Source organism: Bubalus kerabau, chromosome 8 (assembly GCF_029407905.1).
Source record: "Bubalus kerabau isolate K-KA32 ecotype Philippines breed swamp buffalo chromosome 8, PCC_UOA_SB_1v2, whole genome shotgun sequence".
In the NCBI taxonomy this organism is placed as follows: domain Eukaryota; kingdom Metazoa; phylum Chordata; class Mammalia; order Artiodactyla; family Bovidae; genus Bubalus; species Bubalus kerabau.
In genome coordinates this window covers 29340593-29356219 of record NC_073631.1, presented here as the reverse complement: position 1 = coordinate 29356219, position 15627 = coordinate 29340593, and the positions used below count along the sequence as shown (strand labels likewise).

Sequence of the window (15627 nt, the reverse complement as noted above, 5' to 3'; positions counted from 1 at the left end):
TAGTGAGTGCAGCACTTTAACAGCAGCATCTTTTAGGATTTGAAATAGCTCAGCTGGAGTTCTGTTGCCTCTGCTAGCTTTGTTCATAGTAATGCTTCTTGAGGCCCACTTGTCTTGACACTCTAGCAAGTCTGGCTGTAGGTGAGTGATCACACCCTCAGGGTTATCCAGGTCATGGTGGTCTTTTTTGTACAGTTCTTCTGTGTGTTCTTGCCACCTCTTAACATCTGCTTTTGTTAGGTCCATACCGTCTCTGTCCTTTATTTAGCCCATCTTTGCATGAAGTGTTCCCTTGGTAGCTCCAGTTTTCTTGAAGAGATCTCTCTTTCCCATTCTATTGTTTTCCTCTGTTGCTTTGCTTTGTTCACTTAAAGAGGCTTTCTTATCTCTCCTTGCTATTTTTTTTCGAACTCTTGATTTAGATGGGTGTATCTTTTCCTTTTCTCTTTTGCCTTTTCACTTCTCTTTTTTTCTCAGCTATTTGTAAGGCCTCCGCAGACAGCCATTTTGCCTTTTTGCATTTCTTTTCCTTGAAGATGGTTTTGATCACCACATCCTGTACAGTATTACGAACCTCTTTCCATACATAGTTCTTCAGGCACTCTATCAGATATAATCTCTTGAATATATTTGTCACTTCCACTGTATAATCATAAGAGATATGATTTCATTTCAATTCATTCTTTATGCAGCTGGTTTCTTCTTGAGGCTGTTAGTTTATTCCTCTTTGAAGTGTCTGTTGTCAAACTAAACTAGGGAAAAGGAAATGCTTAAATCATTTATGTGAATTCACATCCCTTCATGAAATGGGCATAGGTATTCTAAGTTTACGTCTACTAAGAAACAGACTGCCATTTTTTAAATATATTACACTCTTGGTTTATCTTTTGTTTTTCCTTTTTTGATAGTGATATAGATACAGATAAATATTCTGCTTCTTTCTTTAAAATAACTATAAAGTGATAAATCACATCTTGGACTCACATCAGGTACACCTTGTAGCACGTGTTGGGACTGTGGCAATCCCAGCTTTGTGGCTTATTTTCATGGAGATTGTTGCGACTCAGCTTTATTCCATTATTACCTTGCAGAGGTGATTCCCGATTTTTCTATTTTTTGAGAAAAGTTATTGTATTCTTAGGTGATTTTAAAAAATTTTATTCAGAATTTAACAAAATAATGTGCTGGCAATTTTTGATCCCTTTCTTGAACTTTAAATTCTTTGTATCAAAGACCAACCCGCATGACCTACTGAAATGTCTGAGATACATTTGTTTCTGTTACATACTAGGGTAGGAGAGGAACCTTGACTTGAAAGCCTCAGCTGACTAGTGGAAAAGGAAACAGGCTCAATCCCTTGATTTTGAAGATTGAGTAATAATGAGCCATGAAGTCAGATGGGCTGAGACCTATCCCATTTTCAGTAAGTAAGCTGGTAGTGAATCCTCCCCACCTCAGTTCCTTACTTGCTGAAGTTTTGATCCTGGATACCATGGTCAGTGACTTAAAACTAGAGTGTTTAGTTAGGGAGGATATTTTTCTATTATTTTATCATGCATATTTAAGTACAAAATTAAACACACACACATATAAATGCAACTTTGGTATTTTGCCACCAGAATGTAACCCACATGAATAATAATGTTTCTGTCACTTGGTGGCTTTCAAGTTCTGAGTATAATTTGTTAGGGCTTGCTGTATTATCTTTATTTATTTTGGTTGAGTCAAAGTAAAGGCTTTTTATAGAAAAATCTCCTCCTTATTCCATAGGAAAATCAGGGTGATATGTTGGAACTGGCCTTTGGCTTTTCTATTTGTGCTCCGTGGGAGGGAAAAGGAATGATTCCTGCAAGTGGAACTTTCATAGTTTTGAGTGTACGTGTTCCCTTGTAGCAACAACTTTCCTTTGTGAATAAATTCCATTTGTATAAAAGTTAGATCTCATAATTAAAAATTATATTTAAAAAGCTGTCCCACAAGATGTTAGGATTTGATTGCTGATTTTGATCTAGCTGGCTTTTGACCACACCAGATTATATTATGAGAGGAATTTACACACTAGGTATCCGGAATAAAGACAGTGATGTTCTTAGGGAGGAGTGGCGTTTTTGGTGGAGCTGGTTGAAGTATGTGTTAATGTGTTATGTCAGCTAAAATTCTGATCACCTAACAATTTTCCTTAAATATATGACACGTATTTTGTGTATATTCTCTCAGGTTTTCCTGTATCAGAGATGTTGATGTCTTATTCCCTATACTAAGATGAGAGATAATGAAATCTGTGAAATCAATCTGAATTGATTTTAATATAATGTAAAAATAGGTTTCTTTATACTTTATTTAAAGTTGAATGAATTTTGAGCAGTTTTCCAGTTGAGTTTTGTACTTTTGGGCATTGATAAGGCTATTGCCAAATTCAGACTTAAATTGAAGAAAGAAGGGAAAACCACTAGACCATTCAGGTATGACCTAAATCAAATCTCTTATGATTAGACAGTGGAAGTGAGAAATAGATTTAAGGGACTAGATTTGATAGATAGAGTGCCTGATGAACTATGGATGGAGGTTCGTGACATTGTACAGGAGACAGGGATCAAGACCATCCCCATGGAAAAGAAACGCAAAAAAGCAAAATGGCTGTCTGGGGAGGCCTTACAAATAGCTGTGAAAAGAAGAGAAGTGAAAAGCAAAGGAGAAAAGGAAAGATACACCCATTTGAATGCAGAGTTCGAAAGAATAGCAAGGAGAGATAAGAAAGCCTTCCTCAGTGATCAATGCAAAGAAATAGAGGAAAACAACAGAATGGGAAAGACTAGAGATCTCGTCAAGAAAATTAGAGATACCAAGGGAATATTTCATGCAAAGATGGGCTCGATAAAGGACAGAAATGGTATGGACCTAACAAGCAGAAGATATAAAGAAGAGGTGGCAAGAATACACAGAAGAACTGTACAAAAAAGATCTTCACGACCAAGATAATCACAATGATATGATCACTCACCTAGAGCCAGACATCCTGGAATGTGAAGTCAAGTGGGCCTTAGAAAGCATCACTACGAACAAAGCTAGTGGAGGTGATGGAATTCCAGTTGAGCTATTCCAAATCCTGAAAGATGATGCTGTGAAAGTGCTGCACTCAGTATGCCAGCACATTTGGAAAACTCAACAGTGGCCATAGGACTGGAAAAGTTCAGTTTTCATTCCAATCCCAAAGAAAGGCAATGCCAAAGAATGCTCAGAGTACCGCACAATTGCACTCATCTCACACGCTAGCAAAGTAATGCTCAAAATTCTCCAAGCCAGGCTTCAGCAATACGTGAACCATGAACTTCCAGATGTTCAAGCTGGTTTTAAAAAAGACAGAGGAACCAGAGATCAAATTACCAACATCTGCTGGATCATCGAAAAAGCTAGAGAGTTCCAGAAAAACATCTGTTTCTGTGTTATTGACTATGCCAAAGCCTTTGACTGTGTGGATCACAATAAACTGGAAAACTCTGAAAGAGATGGGAATACCAGACCACCCGACCTGCCTCTTGAGAAATCTGTATGCAGGTCAGGAAGCAACAGACTGGTTCCAAATAGGAAAAGGAGTACATCAAGGCTGTATATTGTCACCCTGCTTATTTAACTTATATGCAGAGTGCATCATGAGAAATGCTGGGCTGGAAGAAGCACAAGCTGGAATCAAGATTGCTGGGAGAAATATCAATAACCTCAGATATGCAGATGACACTACCCTTATGGCAGAAAGTGAAGAGGAACTAAAAAGCCTCTTGATGAGAGTGAAAGAGGAGAGAGAAAAAGTTGGCTTAAAGCTCAACATTCAGAAAACGAAGATCATGACATCTGGTCCCATCACTTCATGGGAAATAGATGGGGACACAGTGGAAACAGTGTCGGACTTTATCTGTTTGGGCTCCAAAATCACTGCAGATGGTGACTGGGGCCATTAAATTAAAAGACGCTTACCCCTTGGAAGAAAAGTTATGACCAACCTAGATAGCATATTCAAAAGCAGAGACATTACTTTGCCAACAAAGGTCCGTCTAGTCAAGGCTATGGTTTTTCCAGTGGTCATGTATGGATGCGGGAGTTGGACTGTGAAGAAAGCTTAGCGCCGAAGAATTGATGCTTTTGAACTGTGGTGTTGGAGAAGACTCTTGAGAGTCCCTTGGACTGCAAGGAGATCCAACCAGTCCATTCTAAAGGAGATCAGCCCTGGGTGTTCTTTGGAAGGAATGATGCTAAAGCTGAAACTCCAGTACTTTGGCCACCTCATGCGAAGAGTTGACTCATTGGAAAAGACTCTGATGCTGGGAGGGATTGGGGGCAGGAGGAAAAGGGGACAACAGAGGATGAGATGGCTGGATGGCATCACCGACTCCATGGATGTGAGTGTGAGTGAACTCCGGGAGATGGTGATGGACAGGGAGGCCTGGTGTGCTGCGATTCATGGGGTTGCAAAGAGTCGGACACGACTGAGCCACTGAACTGAACTGAAGGCTGGCTGTGACTGTGTAGCAGTTTTTTATAATTAATGACTGGTAGTCCCATGGACAGAGGAGCCTGGTGAGCTGCAATCCATGGGGTCGCTTAGAGTCAGACATGACTTCACTTTCACTTTTCACTTTCGTGCATTGGAGAAGGAAATGGCAACCCACTCCAGTGTTCTTGCTTGGAGAATCCCAGGGATGGTGGAGCCTGGTGGACTGCCCGTCTTTGGGTTCGCACAGAGTCGGACACGACTGAAATGACTTAGCAGCAGCAGCAGTAGCAGTGTCTTATTACCGTGGTCTCCTTTTGTAAAACTATCTTGTGCTTATGATTATTTATATGTCGTTTTTAAAAGACTTTTTAAAGAGCAGTTTAGATTCGTAACAAAATCAAAAGGAAGGTTCAGAGATTTCACGTGTGCTCCCTGCTCTCACACAGAGTCTCTTCTCATTATCAACCTCTCTCACCAGAATGGTACTTTTTTTTTTTTAACCAAAAGTCCATAATTTATTTTGGGGTTCAAAACTCTTGGTATTGTGTGTTCTGTTGGCTTAGATAAAAATATAATAATTTATATCCATCATTATAATAACTTGTAGGGTATTTTCACTGTCCTAAAAATTGTCTGTCTCTGCCAGTTCATCACCCAGTCTTATACCGAGCCCCATCTTTTTATTGTCTCCATAGTGTTGTCTTTCAGAATGTCATGTGCTTGGAATCATACAGTAAGTAGCCTTTTTGCATTAGCTTCTTTCACTTTGTAGTATGCATTTAAAGTTCCTCAGTGTCTTTTCATGGTTTGGTAGCTCACTTCTTTTTAGCGCTGAACAATACTCCATTGTCTGGGTGTACCACAATTTATATATCCATTCACTTACTTTAGGATGTCTTGGTTGCTTCCATGTTTTGGTAGTTATGAATAAGTTGATTTAAGTTTTTGTGTGGACATGAGTTTTCAGTTCTCTTGGATAAATCCCAAGGAGTATGATTGCTGTATGGTAGAGTGTGTTTAGTTTTGTAAGGAATTGCCAAACTATCTTCCATTGTGGCTGTATGATTTTGCCTTGCTGCCAGTGAGTTCCTATTGCTCCACATTCTTGCTAGCATTTAGTTATTCTGTATTTTAGCCATTCTGATTGGTGTGTAGTGGTATCTTATTCTGTTTTTAATTTGTATCTCCCTGGGGACATATGATGTGGAGCATCTTTTCATGTGCTCATTTGCTGGTAAAGAATCTGCCTCCAGTTTAGGAGACCTGGGTTCAATCCCTTGGTTGGGAAGATCCCGTGGAGAAGGTAATGGCAATCCACTCCAGTATTCTTACCTGGAGAATTTCACAGACAGAGAAGCCTGGTGGGCTACAGTCCATGGGGTTGCAAAAAGTTGAACACAACTTAGCGACTTTCACTTTCACTTTCATATCTTCTTTGGTGAGATGTCTGTTAAAATCTGTGGCCCATTTTTTAACCAGAATTTATTTTCTTACTGTCGAGTTTTAAGAGTTATTTGTAGTTTTGGATAAAAAGGCCTTTATTAGATATGTCATTTGCAAATATTTTCCCCTAGTCTGTGCTTGTCTTTTAATTATCATAATACTGTCTTTTGCAGAAGTTTTTAATTTTAATGACATCTAGCTTATCAATTAAGTTTTTCATAGGTGTTACATCTAAAAAGGTGTTACATCTAAAAAGGCATCACCGTACTCAAAGTCATCTATGTTATCTTCTGGAGATTTATAGTTTTGTTTTACATTTAGGTATATGGTCTATTTTCAGTTAATTTTTGTAAAGGTATACGATCTGTGTCTTAGATTAATTTTTTTTTGCATGTGGATGTCTGATTTTGATAGCACCATTTGTTGAAAAGACTGTCTTTTGGTTTTGTGTAGTTTTGGAAACTGTTTAATACTGCATTTATCCCTCAAAACTTAACTTTGTTGCCTTTTATAGATGGAATCTTAAATAAACTTAGACATAAAAGTATAAATAGCCTTGAGCATTGGGCTTAAATTCAGTAAACAAATGATATTCTTTGTCCTACTTTTGAGTCAAAGAGTACTTCCCCTTTGGCACACTCTTCTGTAGTGCTAGCATTTTAAAATCTTTGTTCACTTGGAATTTTACTAGTCAGTTTCCAATAATACCGTTTTGATGGAGAGAAATGGGTAACTGTAAAGAAAAGAGATTGATTTTTCTTGTTCACCTGCAAAACAGCTTTTGGAAGACAAAGCAAATTTATCACTACTGTTTAAGCTCTGGAGGACTTATCTTTTTTGTATTCCCAAACATTTCGTAACTTTTCATTATGGCACTTTACTACAATTGTTTATCGTTCCATGTGTATTTTGCCTTCCTAGTTTGTGAGCATTTTGAGGGCAGAAACTGCTTGATTCATCTTTGTATGATTAAGGCCCAATACATAGCTATCCAATTATTATAGGATCAGTTTAACCTCCCAAAACAATAATTTTAGAAGACAGTAGTTCTTATTTAAAATGAATACATAACCCACACATGAGATAGAATGTTAAAACTCATTACTTAAAGTAGTTCCAGATTTAAAAGAATCTTTGTCTTGATTGAATAGCCAAGTATATATTGCTTTACTGTCAACTAATCACAGAAATCTTTTAATCCCAAGTCTCTGGGCTATGAACATTTATCATGTTTATCGACTGTTTATTTCTGGTATTGATTCCTTAAGAAATACAAGTGCATTTACTATGTAAGTGAATTTTGTGATTATTGTGTATTTTAAAAAATGTTTTTAGTGAAAAATTTCAAACCTTAAAAGTAGAAAGATGAGTGTAATGAACTTCCCTCTGTCACACCCAGCTTAGACATTTATCACCTCATGGCTAATTATATTTTTAGTTGATCCTTTTTCACTTTTCCCCTACTGTCTACTTCCAGGATTATTTTGAAGCATATTCTAGATCATACGATTTCATCTTTAAATATTTCATCTTGCATCTCTAAAACATTAAGGGTTCTTTTTGTTAAAGCATAATAGCTGGTACCATTCATTATATCAAGCCAAAAAATAAACAGCACCTTCTTAATGTCATTAAAAAATGTTTATAATTACCCAGTTTCTCTTCCTTCTTTCCCTCCTCATCCTCCTTCTTCTCTTTCCACTGTATTTTTGTTATAATCAAGTTGAATAAGTTTGCATATTGCAGTGTTAACCCGCAGATTCTCCTTAACCTTCCTCTCCCCTCCTTTTTTTTCCCCCTTGCCCTATATTTGTTGAAGGAATTGGATCTTCTGCCCTTTACTGTTTCTCATAGTCTGAATTTTGCTTAGTCCATCTCCATGATGTATTGTAACATTTTCTTAGTCTTTGTGCATTTCCTCAATCAGATTCAGGTTTGATTTCCCCCCACCCCACCTCCACAAAACTTTGATTGATGGTGATGTTGAAGCTGAAACTCCATTACTTTGGCCACCTGATGTGAAGAACTGAGTCATTGGAAAAGACCCTGATGCTGGGAAAGATTGAAGGCGGGAGGAGAAGGGGATGGCAGAGGATAAGATGATTGGATCGCGTCACCAACTCAATGGACATAAGTTTGAGTGAACTCTGGGAGTTGGTGATGGACAGGGAGGCCCGGCATGCTGCAGTCCATGGGGTTGCAGAGTCGGACACGACTGAGTGACTGAACTGAATTGATATGTATTTTTATTCCAAGAGGCATGTATGTTTGGTTCATTCTCTCTTTCTCTCTTTTCTTTCTGCCTCCCTCCCCCTGCTCTGATGCCCTACCTAGACTGCTAGATCACTAATATGTTAGGGATTGCAATATGGCAATATTCTGTCACTTCTTATTATGTGAATTTTTCTCCTTAAGGAGAAACTGATTTTTTTTATCAACTCTGATCACCCCAGTAAATGCTTAATTCTATAACACTTTTCAAAAATAGTTGGTTCTTTAGAACCCTTCAAAGATCAGTGAAATTTAAAAGTATCTCCAATTTCATGAACTCAGATATTTGATGTACTCCAGTCCATTGCAGTTGTTATTGTTACTGATTCCATTTTTAGCCAGGTGAGACCTCTTCAGGTTGTCTGCTGAGTTTGACATTTTTTCAGTAATCTTTGGTAACTTTCTGGTATGATAAAGTGTTCGGACACATCTTAAACATTTCTTGCTCTAGCCATGGAATTAGCCATTCCTCCAGTAGCCAGAGTTCATTTTGTTGGAACTGTCAACACTATTTGTTACTGAAGCAATGATTCACAGTAAAATTACTATATTTAAAAATCACTTGAAATACTTCCTCTATGTGGTTTTTCCACATTGTTAGTATATACAGTTAGACTTTAAACTTTCACTTTGCTTTTTAGAGATTGCTTTTGAAATTCTTTTTATGTGTAAGATGTTTATACCAATACAAAATTAGATCTGCAGAGCCAATTATTTTCAAAGTGCCTAGTTCTCATACCTATCCTCTTTTACCCCATTTTCTCCATTCCTTGTAGATCAAGTTTCTGTATATCCTTACATTTAAAAGAATAAGCAAATGTTTCTATATTTATAACTCTTATCCTCCCTTTCTTGGATGAATGATAGCTATACATACTTTTCTTTACTGGTATGTAATTGATTTAAAAAAATAATCTGGGTACATATGCTAATACAAAAAAATTTGTTCAAAATGCACAAAATTGGCATTTTCTAATATATTGATGGGTTTGATTAGCTTGCATAATTAGATATTCAGCTGTCTTATTCTTCAGTAGCTTTAAAACTTGCTTTGATCAGTTATTTTTAAGGGGATACTTTTCCTTTTTGCATGTCATTTATATATACGTAATACATATATACACACACATATATATTTGTTTAGGAATGAGACTGATATATATATATATAAATTAAAAATAGACATTTATCTGTCAAATGGAAATATAAGGAAAGTAATTTTCTTTTTGATAAAGATTAAAAGTTTATTTTAAAAACTCTTTACTATTTTTTTTGTTATTTATTATTAAGGCACAAAAGCATTGTGGGTAGTTAGAAAAATATAGCTTCTAAAAAGCACCGTTGGTTAATTTATTTCAGCTTTATGTATCTTCTGGGCCTTTTATCAGAAATTCAGGAAACCTTGTTAATGTGGTTTTGCAGTTGGAGGCTTTGAGCCTGCTAGAAGCCTGTCAGGACTGTTCTTTGCTATACTGCTCCATCCACATTTTAAATACTTTTATTATTCTTTCTGTATAAGGGAAAGCATTCAGTAAATACAGTCTTTTGTTTTTTCAATACTGTAGTTTCTTTTAGACTCTAATTCCAGTGGTTCCCAATGTATGGGCTGTGGGGGTGGGGAGAGGTTCTGCAGCCCAACTTAGTTTGTATTCTGAATAAGCAAATGCCTATGAATGTACCTGTTATTTATTCAAACCGTATATAGTTATTTTGTAATTGATGGAATCTCATTTAAAAGACACTGAATTAATTGTATCATTTTTTGTTTTCTTGTGTTTTCTTTGTCATTGGATGCTAGGTGTGCTAATTATATAGCAGTATGTGACCTTTTATAACTACTGCTCTAATAAAAAATTAAAGGGTTTGTTAAAGTAGTTACCTACATATGTGTACATAATTAATTTTTGAAAATATGTAAAAGTTTAACTGTAGACCTCCATTTTAAGGGAGAGAGTTCTGTTACTAGAGAACTAAGTACATGGGGCTAGTATATATGTGTGTATATAACACATATATACATACATATACATATATACATGTTCTGGCCACCCTGGTTGGGAGTGGGAGAAGAAAGTCCACAGGTGCCCAGTGGCCATACTCTTTGCTAGCTGGGCGGTTGACCGTCTTAGAGACAAGGCCCTCTGTCCTTCCTGGCCCAGCAGCTGGATTGAAAACATGCACCATATCACCGTGGTGTTTAATCATCCTCACAAGGATATACTAGTTGTGAGTGGAAGAGGATCTTTATTTACATGTCCCCAGAGTATCAAAAGAGGGGTTTGGGACCAACTTAGCTAAGTGGTCCCTCTGTGACAGCCTCTCCATGCTGCCTCCCTGAATGAGAAGTAGTGATGTAGGCTATTGTAGGGTATGTTGAAACCTTTTTTTCAACCTTTTCCTTTCTTTTTTGAGATTGGGGCCTTGTTGTGGGTTATGCTGGTAGGAATGTGTAGCTCTGCATACAGTCCTAAGGTGGGAGTGAGAAGGAGGACTTCAGTTTAGGGTCCTTTTCTTTTTCACTTTGCCTTTCCATTTCTTGCCCTTTCTCTTTTTCCTCCCTTTTGCCCTTCTCCCATCTCTTTCTGTTACTTCCCCCATTTTACTTCTCTCCTTAGTAAATGAGTTAATTAGTTCCATATTTACTGAGCAGCTTCTTTGTAGCAGGCCTTGGTTAAATTACTGTATATTGTTGAATGAGCCAAAGTTCAGTGTCAGGAGCTCATTCTATTGCAATTACTTACAGATGGAATAAGGTAGAAGGAATAAGGTAGAAGGAAAACAATCTATAGTTTCAATAAGGCCATTCTTCTTCTGGGTACTTATTTTTGTTGTTGAATTCCTGTATGTGGTTTCTGTGACCCAGGTTGGCGCTGAAGTAATATCAGCTTTATGAGTCTCAGCCCTGTCTGGCTGGCTGCCCTATGCCATGTAATGTGTTGAGACATACCAAGTGAATATAACTGAGAGTGGCTGACTCACTCTATTGAGACTCTTCAGTACAGTTCAGTCGCTCAGTCATGTCCAACTCTTGTGTGACCTCATGGACTGCAGCATGCCGGGCTTCCCTGTCCATCACCACTCCCATAGCTTATTCAAACTCATGTCCATTGAGTTGGTGATGCCATCCAACCATCTCATCCTCTGTCATCCCCTTCTCTTCCTGCCTTCAATCTTTCCCAGCATCAGGGTCTTTTCCAGTGAGTCAGTTCTTCACATCAGGTGGCCAAAGGACTGGAGCTTCAGCTTCAGCTTCAGTCCTGCCAATGAATATCCAGGAAATCAGTTCCTTTAGGCTGGACTGGTTGGATCTCCTTACAGTCCTGGGGCTCTTAACAGTCTTCTCCAGTACCACAGTTCAAAAGCATCAATCTTCAGTGATCCGCTTTCTTTATAGTCCAACTCTCACATCCATACATGACTACTGGAACCATAGCTTTGACTAGATGAACCTTTGTTGGCAAAGTAATGTCTCTGCTTTTTAATATGCTGTCTAGGTTGGTCATAACTTTCTTCCAAGGAGTAAGTGTCTTTTAACTTTGTGGCTGCAGTCACCATCTGCAGTGGTTTTGGAGCCCAAGAAAACATAAAGTCTGTCACTGTTTCATTGTTTCCCCATCTATTTCCCATGAAGTGATAGGACCGGATGCCATGATCTTCGTTTTCTGAATGTTGAGTTTTAAGCCAACTTTTTCACTCTCCTCTTTCACTTTCATCAAGAGGCTCTTTAGTTCTCCTTTGCTTTCTTCCATAGCAGTGGTGTCATCTGCATATCTGAGGTTATTGATATTTCTTCCAGCAGTCTTGATTCCAGCTTGTGCTTCATCCAGCCCAGTGTTTCTCATGGTGTACTCTGCATAGAAGTTAAATAAGCAGGGTAACGGTATACAGCCTTGACGTACCCCTTTCCTGATTTGGAACCAGTCTGTTGTTCCATGTCCAGTTCTAACTGTTGCTTCTTGACCTGCATACAGGTTTCTCAGAAGACAGGTCAGATGGTCTGGTATTCCAGAACTCTTGAAGAATTTTCCACAGTTTTTTGTAATCCACAGAATCAAAGGCTTTGGCATAGTCAATAAAGGAGAAGTAGATGTTTTTTCTGGAACTCTCTTGCTTTTTTGATGATCCAACAGATGTTGGGAATTTGATTTCTGGTTCCTTAGGAGAGTCCAAAGTCTGTTCTCTGGAAGCTCTGACAGTCTATTCTTCTGTGATCGAAAATAACTGTTTCCACTTAGCCCCACTCTCCACATGTAACCAGGAGAGTTTATGCCTTGCTCTACATCAAAGTTACTTAATCAGTCTGCCTTTGATGGGCTTGACTTGAGAGATAATTTCACAACTCAGCTCCTTGATTGTGCTAGTGTGAATTCTGAATCAAAAAGAGGTTAATGATTTTGCAGAGGTTACACAGAACTTTAGTGGCAAACTGGAACCTGTAATTTCTGATTCTGTTTTTAGTACTGTATTATGCTACCTTTTCTATCATAGAAGTCTGTGATGAGGATCAAATGAGAGAAATGGTAGTATGAATTAATAGACATGAAATACTACAATGTAAATTACTTCCACATGCTTTCTACTATCGGGAGACATGCAACACTTTTTACATTGTCAACTTCTTGATTCTTAAGCATCATGGCAGCAGGGGTCATTTTTTATGTCTTTGTGTGTTATTTCCATTATTTATGTAAGGAATATGTGGATGAACTGATTATCTAATAAAACTTATACTTTATATTTATGTACTTTGTACTCAAATCAGGAATTTATTACATTCATTACAAGTAGTTTTCTGACTGTAATTTCTTGGGAGGTATATTAAGCTGATTAATTAAATAAAAGAAACCACTTATTTATGATTTTAATTTTTTTTTTTACTCTGACTTTTAACTTCAGGCAGTTGTCAACTGACAAATTTTAAGGTTCCTTAGGAGTCAGAATTTGAATAGAATCAAATCCCACTCTTACTGTTACTAGCTGTGTGACCTTGGACCATTTTTTAAAAATCTTCTCTGTACTTTAGTTTCTCTATTGTTAAACTAGAAATAATAATAGTGATTAAGCTAAAATTGATCACTAGGTCAGTGGTCTCCAACATTTTTGGCACCAGGGACCCATTTCATGCAGTACGATTTTCCCAGGGACCAGGGAGAAGGGGGATGGGTTTGGGATGATTCAAGTGTGTTACCTCTATTGTGTACTTTATTTTTATTTTTGTTACATCAGCTCCACCTCAGATCAATAGGCATTAGATCCCAGAGGTTAGGGATGCCTGCACTAGAGCATAGACTCATTTACTACCCAGAAAAACCATACAACATAGATGAAGAAATGAAGGCATGGAGCGGTTACACAGTTAATAAATAATGAAAGTTAGATTTTCATTCAGTTGAACTCCAGACTTCATGTTTTTTGAGCACTGTGCTATATTACCTTCTCGATTACTTCTTAAGTTGTTCTGAGGAGGACATGAGATACGCATGTAGAATGCTTGGTACAATTTTGGTTTTCAGAGGTTCTGGAATTGTGAGTAAGGTTTTGTGGACTTAGGGATTAATTTTGGTAGCATTATAGATATATAATTGTCCTTAGTTCTGAACAGTTCTGGTAAATTATTAGAAATTGAACTATCACAAACCCCATCCCAGACATAATGGACCAGAATCTGTATTTTAAGAACTTGCATTTTAGATCCTTAAAGTTTGAGAAGTACTGCAAGAGATGATTTTGGATGTTTCTTCCATCTTACAGTTGTGTGTCGATAACCTTAGGGAAGCAGACATATGGATATTTCAGTGTTATTGTGTTTGGAGAAGAAAATAGTAATTTTAATGAAGTATTATTTTACTGAAAAGTATTATTTTAATAAAAATCACTGTTACGTGGATTTATTTCTATTCTTTGGCTTCCATTCTGAATTTGTAAAAATATTCTGATATAGTACAAAACTGTCCTAAATTGTATCATCCTGTGTCATCTAAGAAAATAATCAGAACTCAGAAACTTAGAATGGTTTTAGATGAAATATTTTTCTTAATCTCACTGGATAATAAGATTATAATATTAGCCAAACATATAAATGGGAACCCTAAGTATAACATAAAACTTCCTTATTTTGGACAGTTCTCTATACTGATGTTTCATTGTTTAGTTCAGTTCAGTCGCTCAGTCATGTCCGACTCTTTGCAACCCCATGAACTGCAGCACGCCAGGCCTCCCTGTCCATCACCAACTCCCGGAGTCCACCCAAACCCATGTCCATCGAGTCAGTGATGCCATCCAACCATCTCATCCTCTGTCGTCCCCTTCTCCTCCTGCCCTCAATAATTCCCAGCATCAGCGTCTTTTCCAATGAGTCAGCTCTTCGCATCAGGTGGCCAAAGTATTAGAGTTTCAGCTTCAACATCAGTCCTTCCAGTGAACACCCAGGACTGATTTTCTTTAGGATGGACTGGTTTGATCTCCTTGCAGTCCAAGGGACTCTCAAGAGTCTTCTCCAACACCATAGTTGAAAAGAATCAATATTTTGGTGCTCAGCTTTCTTTATAGGCCAACTCTCACATCCATACATGACCACTGGAAAAACCATAGCCTTGACTAGACGGACCTTTGTTGGCAAAGTAATGTCTCTGCTTTTTAATATGCTGTCTACGTTGGTTATAACTTTCCTTCCAAGGAGTGTTTTAATTTCATTGCTGCAATCACGATCTGCAGTGATTTTGGAGCCCAGAAAAATAAAGTCTGACACTGTTTCCACTGTTTTCCCATCTATCTGCCATGAAATGATGGGACCGGATGCCATGATTTAGTTTTCTGAATGTTGAGCTTTAAGCCAACCTTTTCACTCTCCTCTTTCACTTTCATCAAGAGCCTCTTTAGTTCTTCACTTTCTGCCATAAGGGTGGTGTCATCTGCATATCTGAGGTTATTGTTGTTTCTCCTGGCAGTCTTGATTCCAGCTTGTGTTTCCTCCACCCCAGCGTTTCTCATGATGTGCTCTGCATATAAGTTAAACAAGCAGGGTGACAATATACAGCCTTGACTTACTCCTTTTCCTATTTGGAACCAGTCTGTTGTTCCATGTCCAATTCTAACTTTTGCTTCCTGACCTGCATATAGGTTTCTCAAAGAGTCAGGTTAGGTGGTCTGGTATGCTCATCTCTTTCAGAATTTTCCAGTTTATTGTGATCCATACAGTCAAAGTCTTTGGCATAGTCAGTAAAGCAGAAATAGATGTTTTTCTGGAACTCTCTTGCTTTTTCCATGATCCAGCGGATGTTGGCAATTTGATCTCTGGTTCCTTGGCCTTTTCGAAAACCAGCTTGAACATCTGGAAGTTCAGGGTTCATGTATTGCTGAAGCCTGGCTTGGAGAATTTTAAGCATTTATTTACTTAATATTTGAAGTTAAATATTTAACTTCAT

General features: G+C 37.7%; 1 protein-coding gene across 3 annotated transcripts in view; it reads left to right on the top strand.

The window, feature by feature from the left end:
* The window catches only part of SNX13 (sorting nexin 13), a 143480-nt gene that overhangs the window by 28086 nt on the left and 99767 nt on the right, over window positions 1-15627 (top strand). The window contains exon 2 of one of the 3 annotated variants that reach the window (XM_055589930.1): window positions 1292-1423. The exons of the other annotated variants lie outside the window; for them this stretch is intronic. Coding sequence (XP_055445905.1) covers window positions 1388-1423 — 36 coding nt within the window. The 5' untranslated portion in view covers window positions 1292-1387. The remainder of the gene's footprint in view (window positions 1-1291; window positions 1424-15627) is intronic. 3 annotated transcript variants of the gene reach the window in all.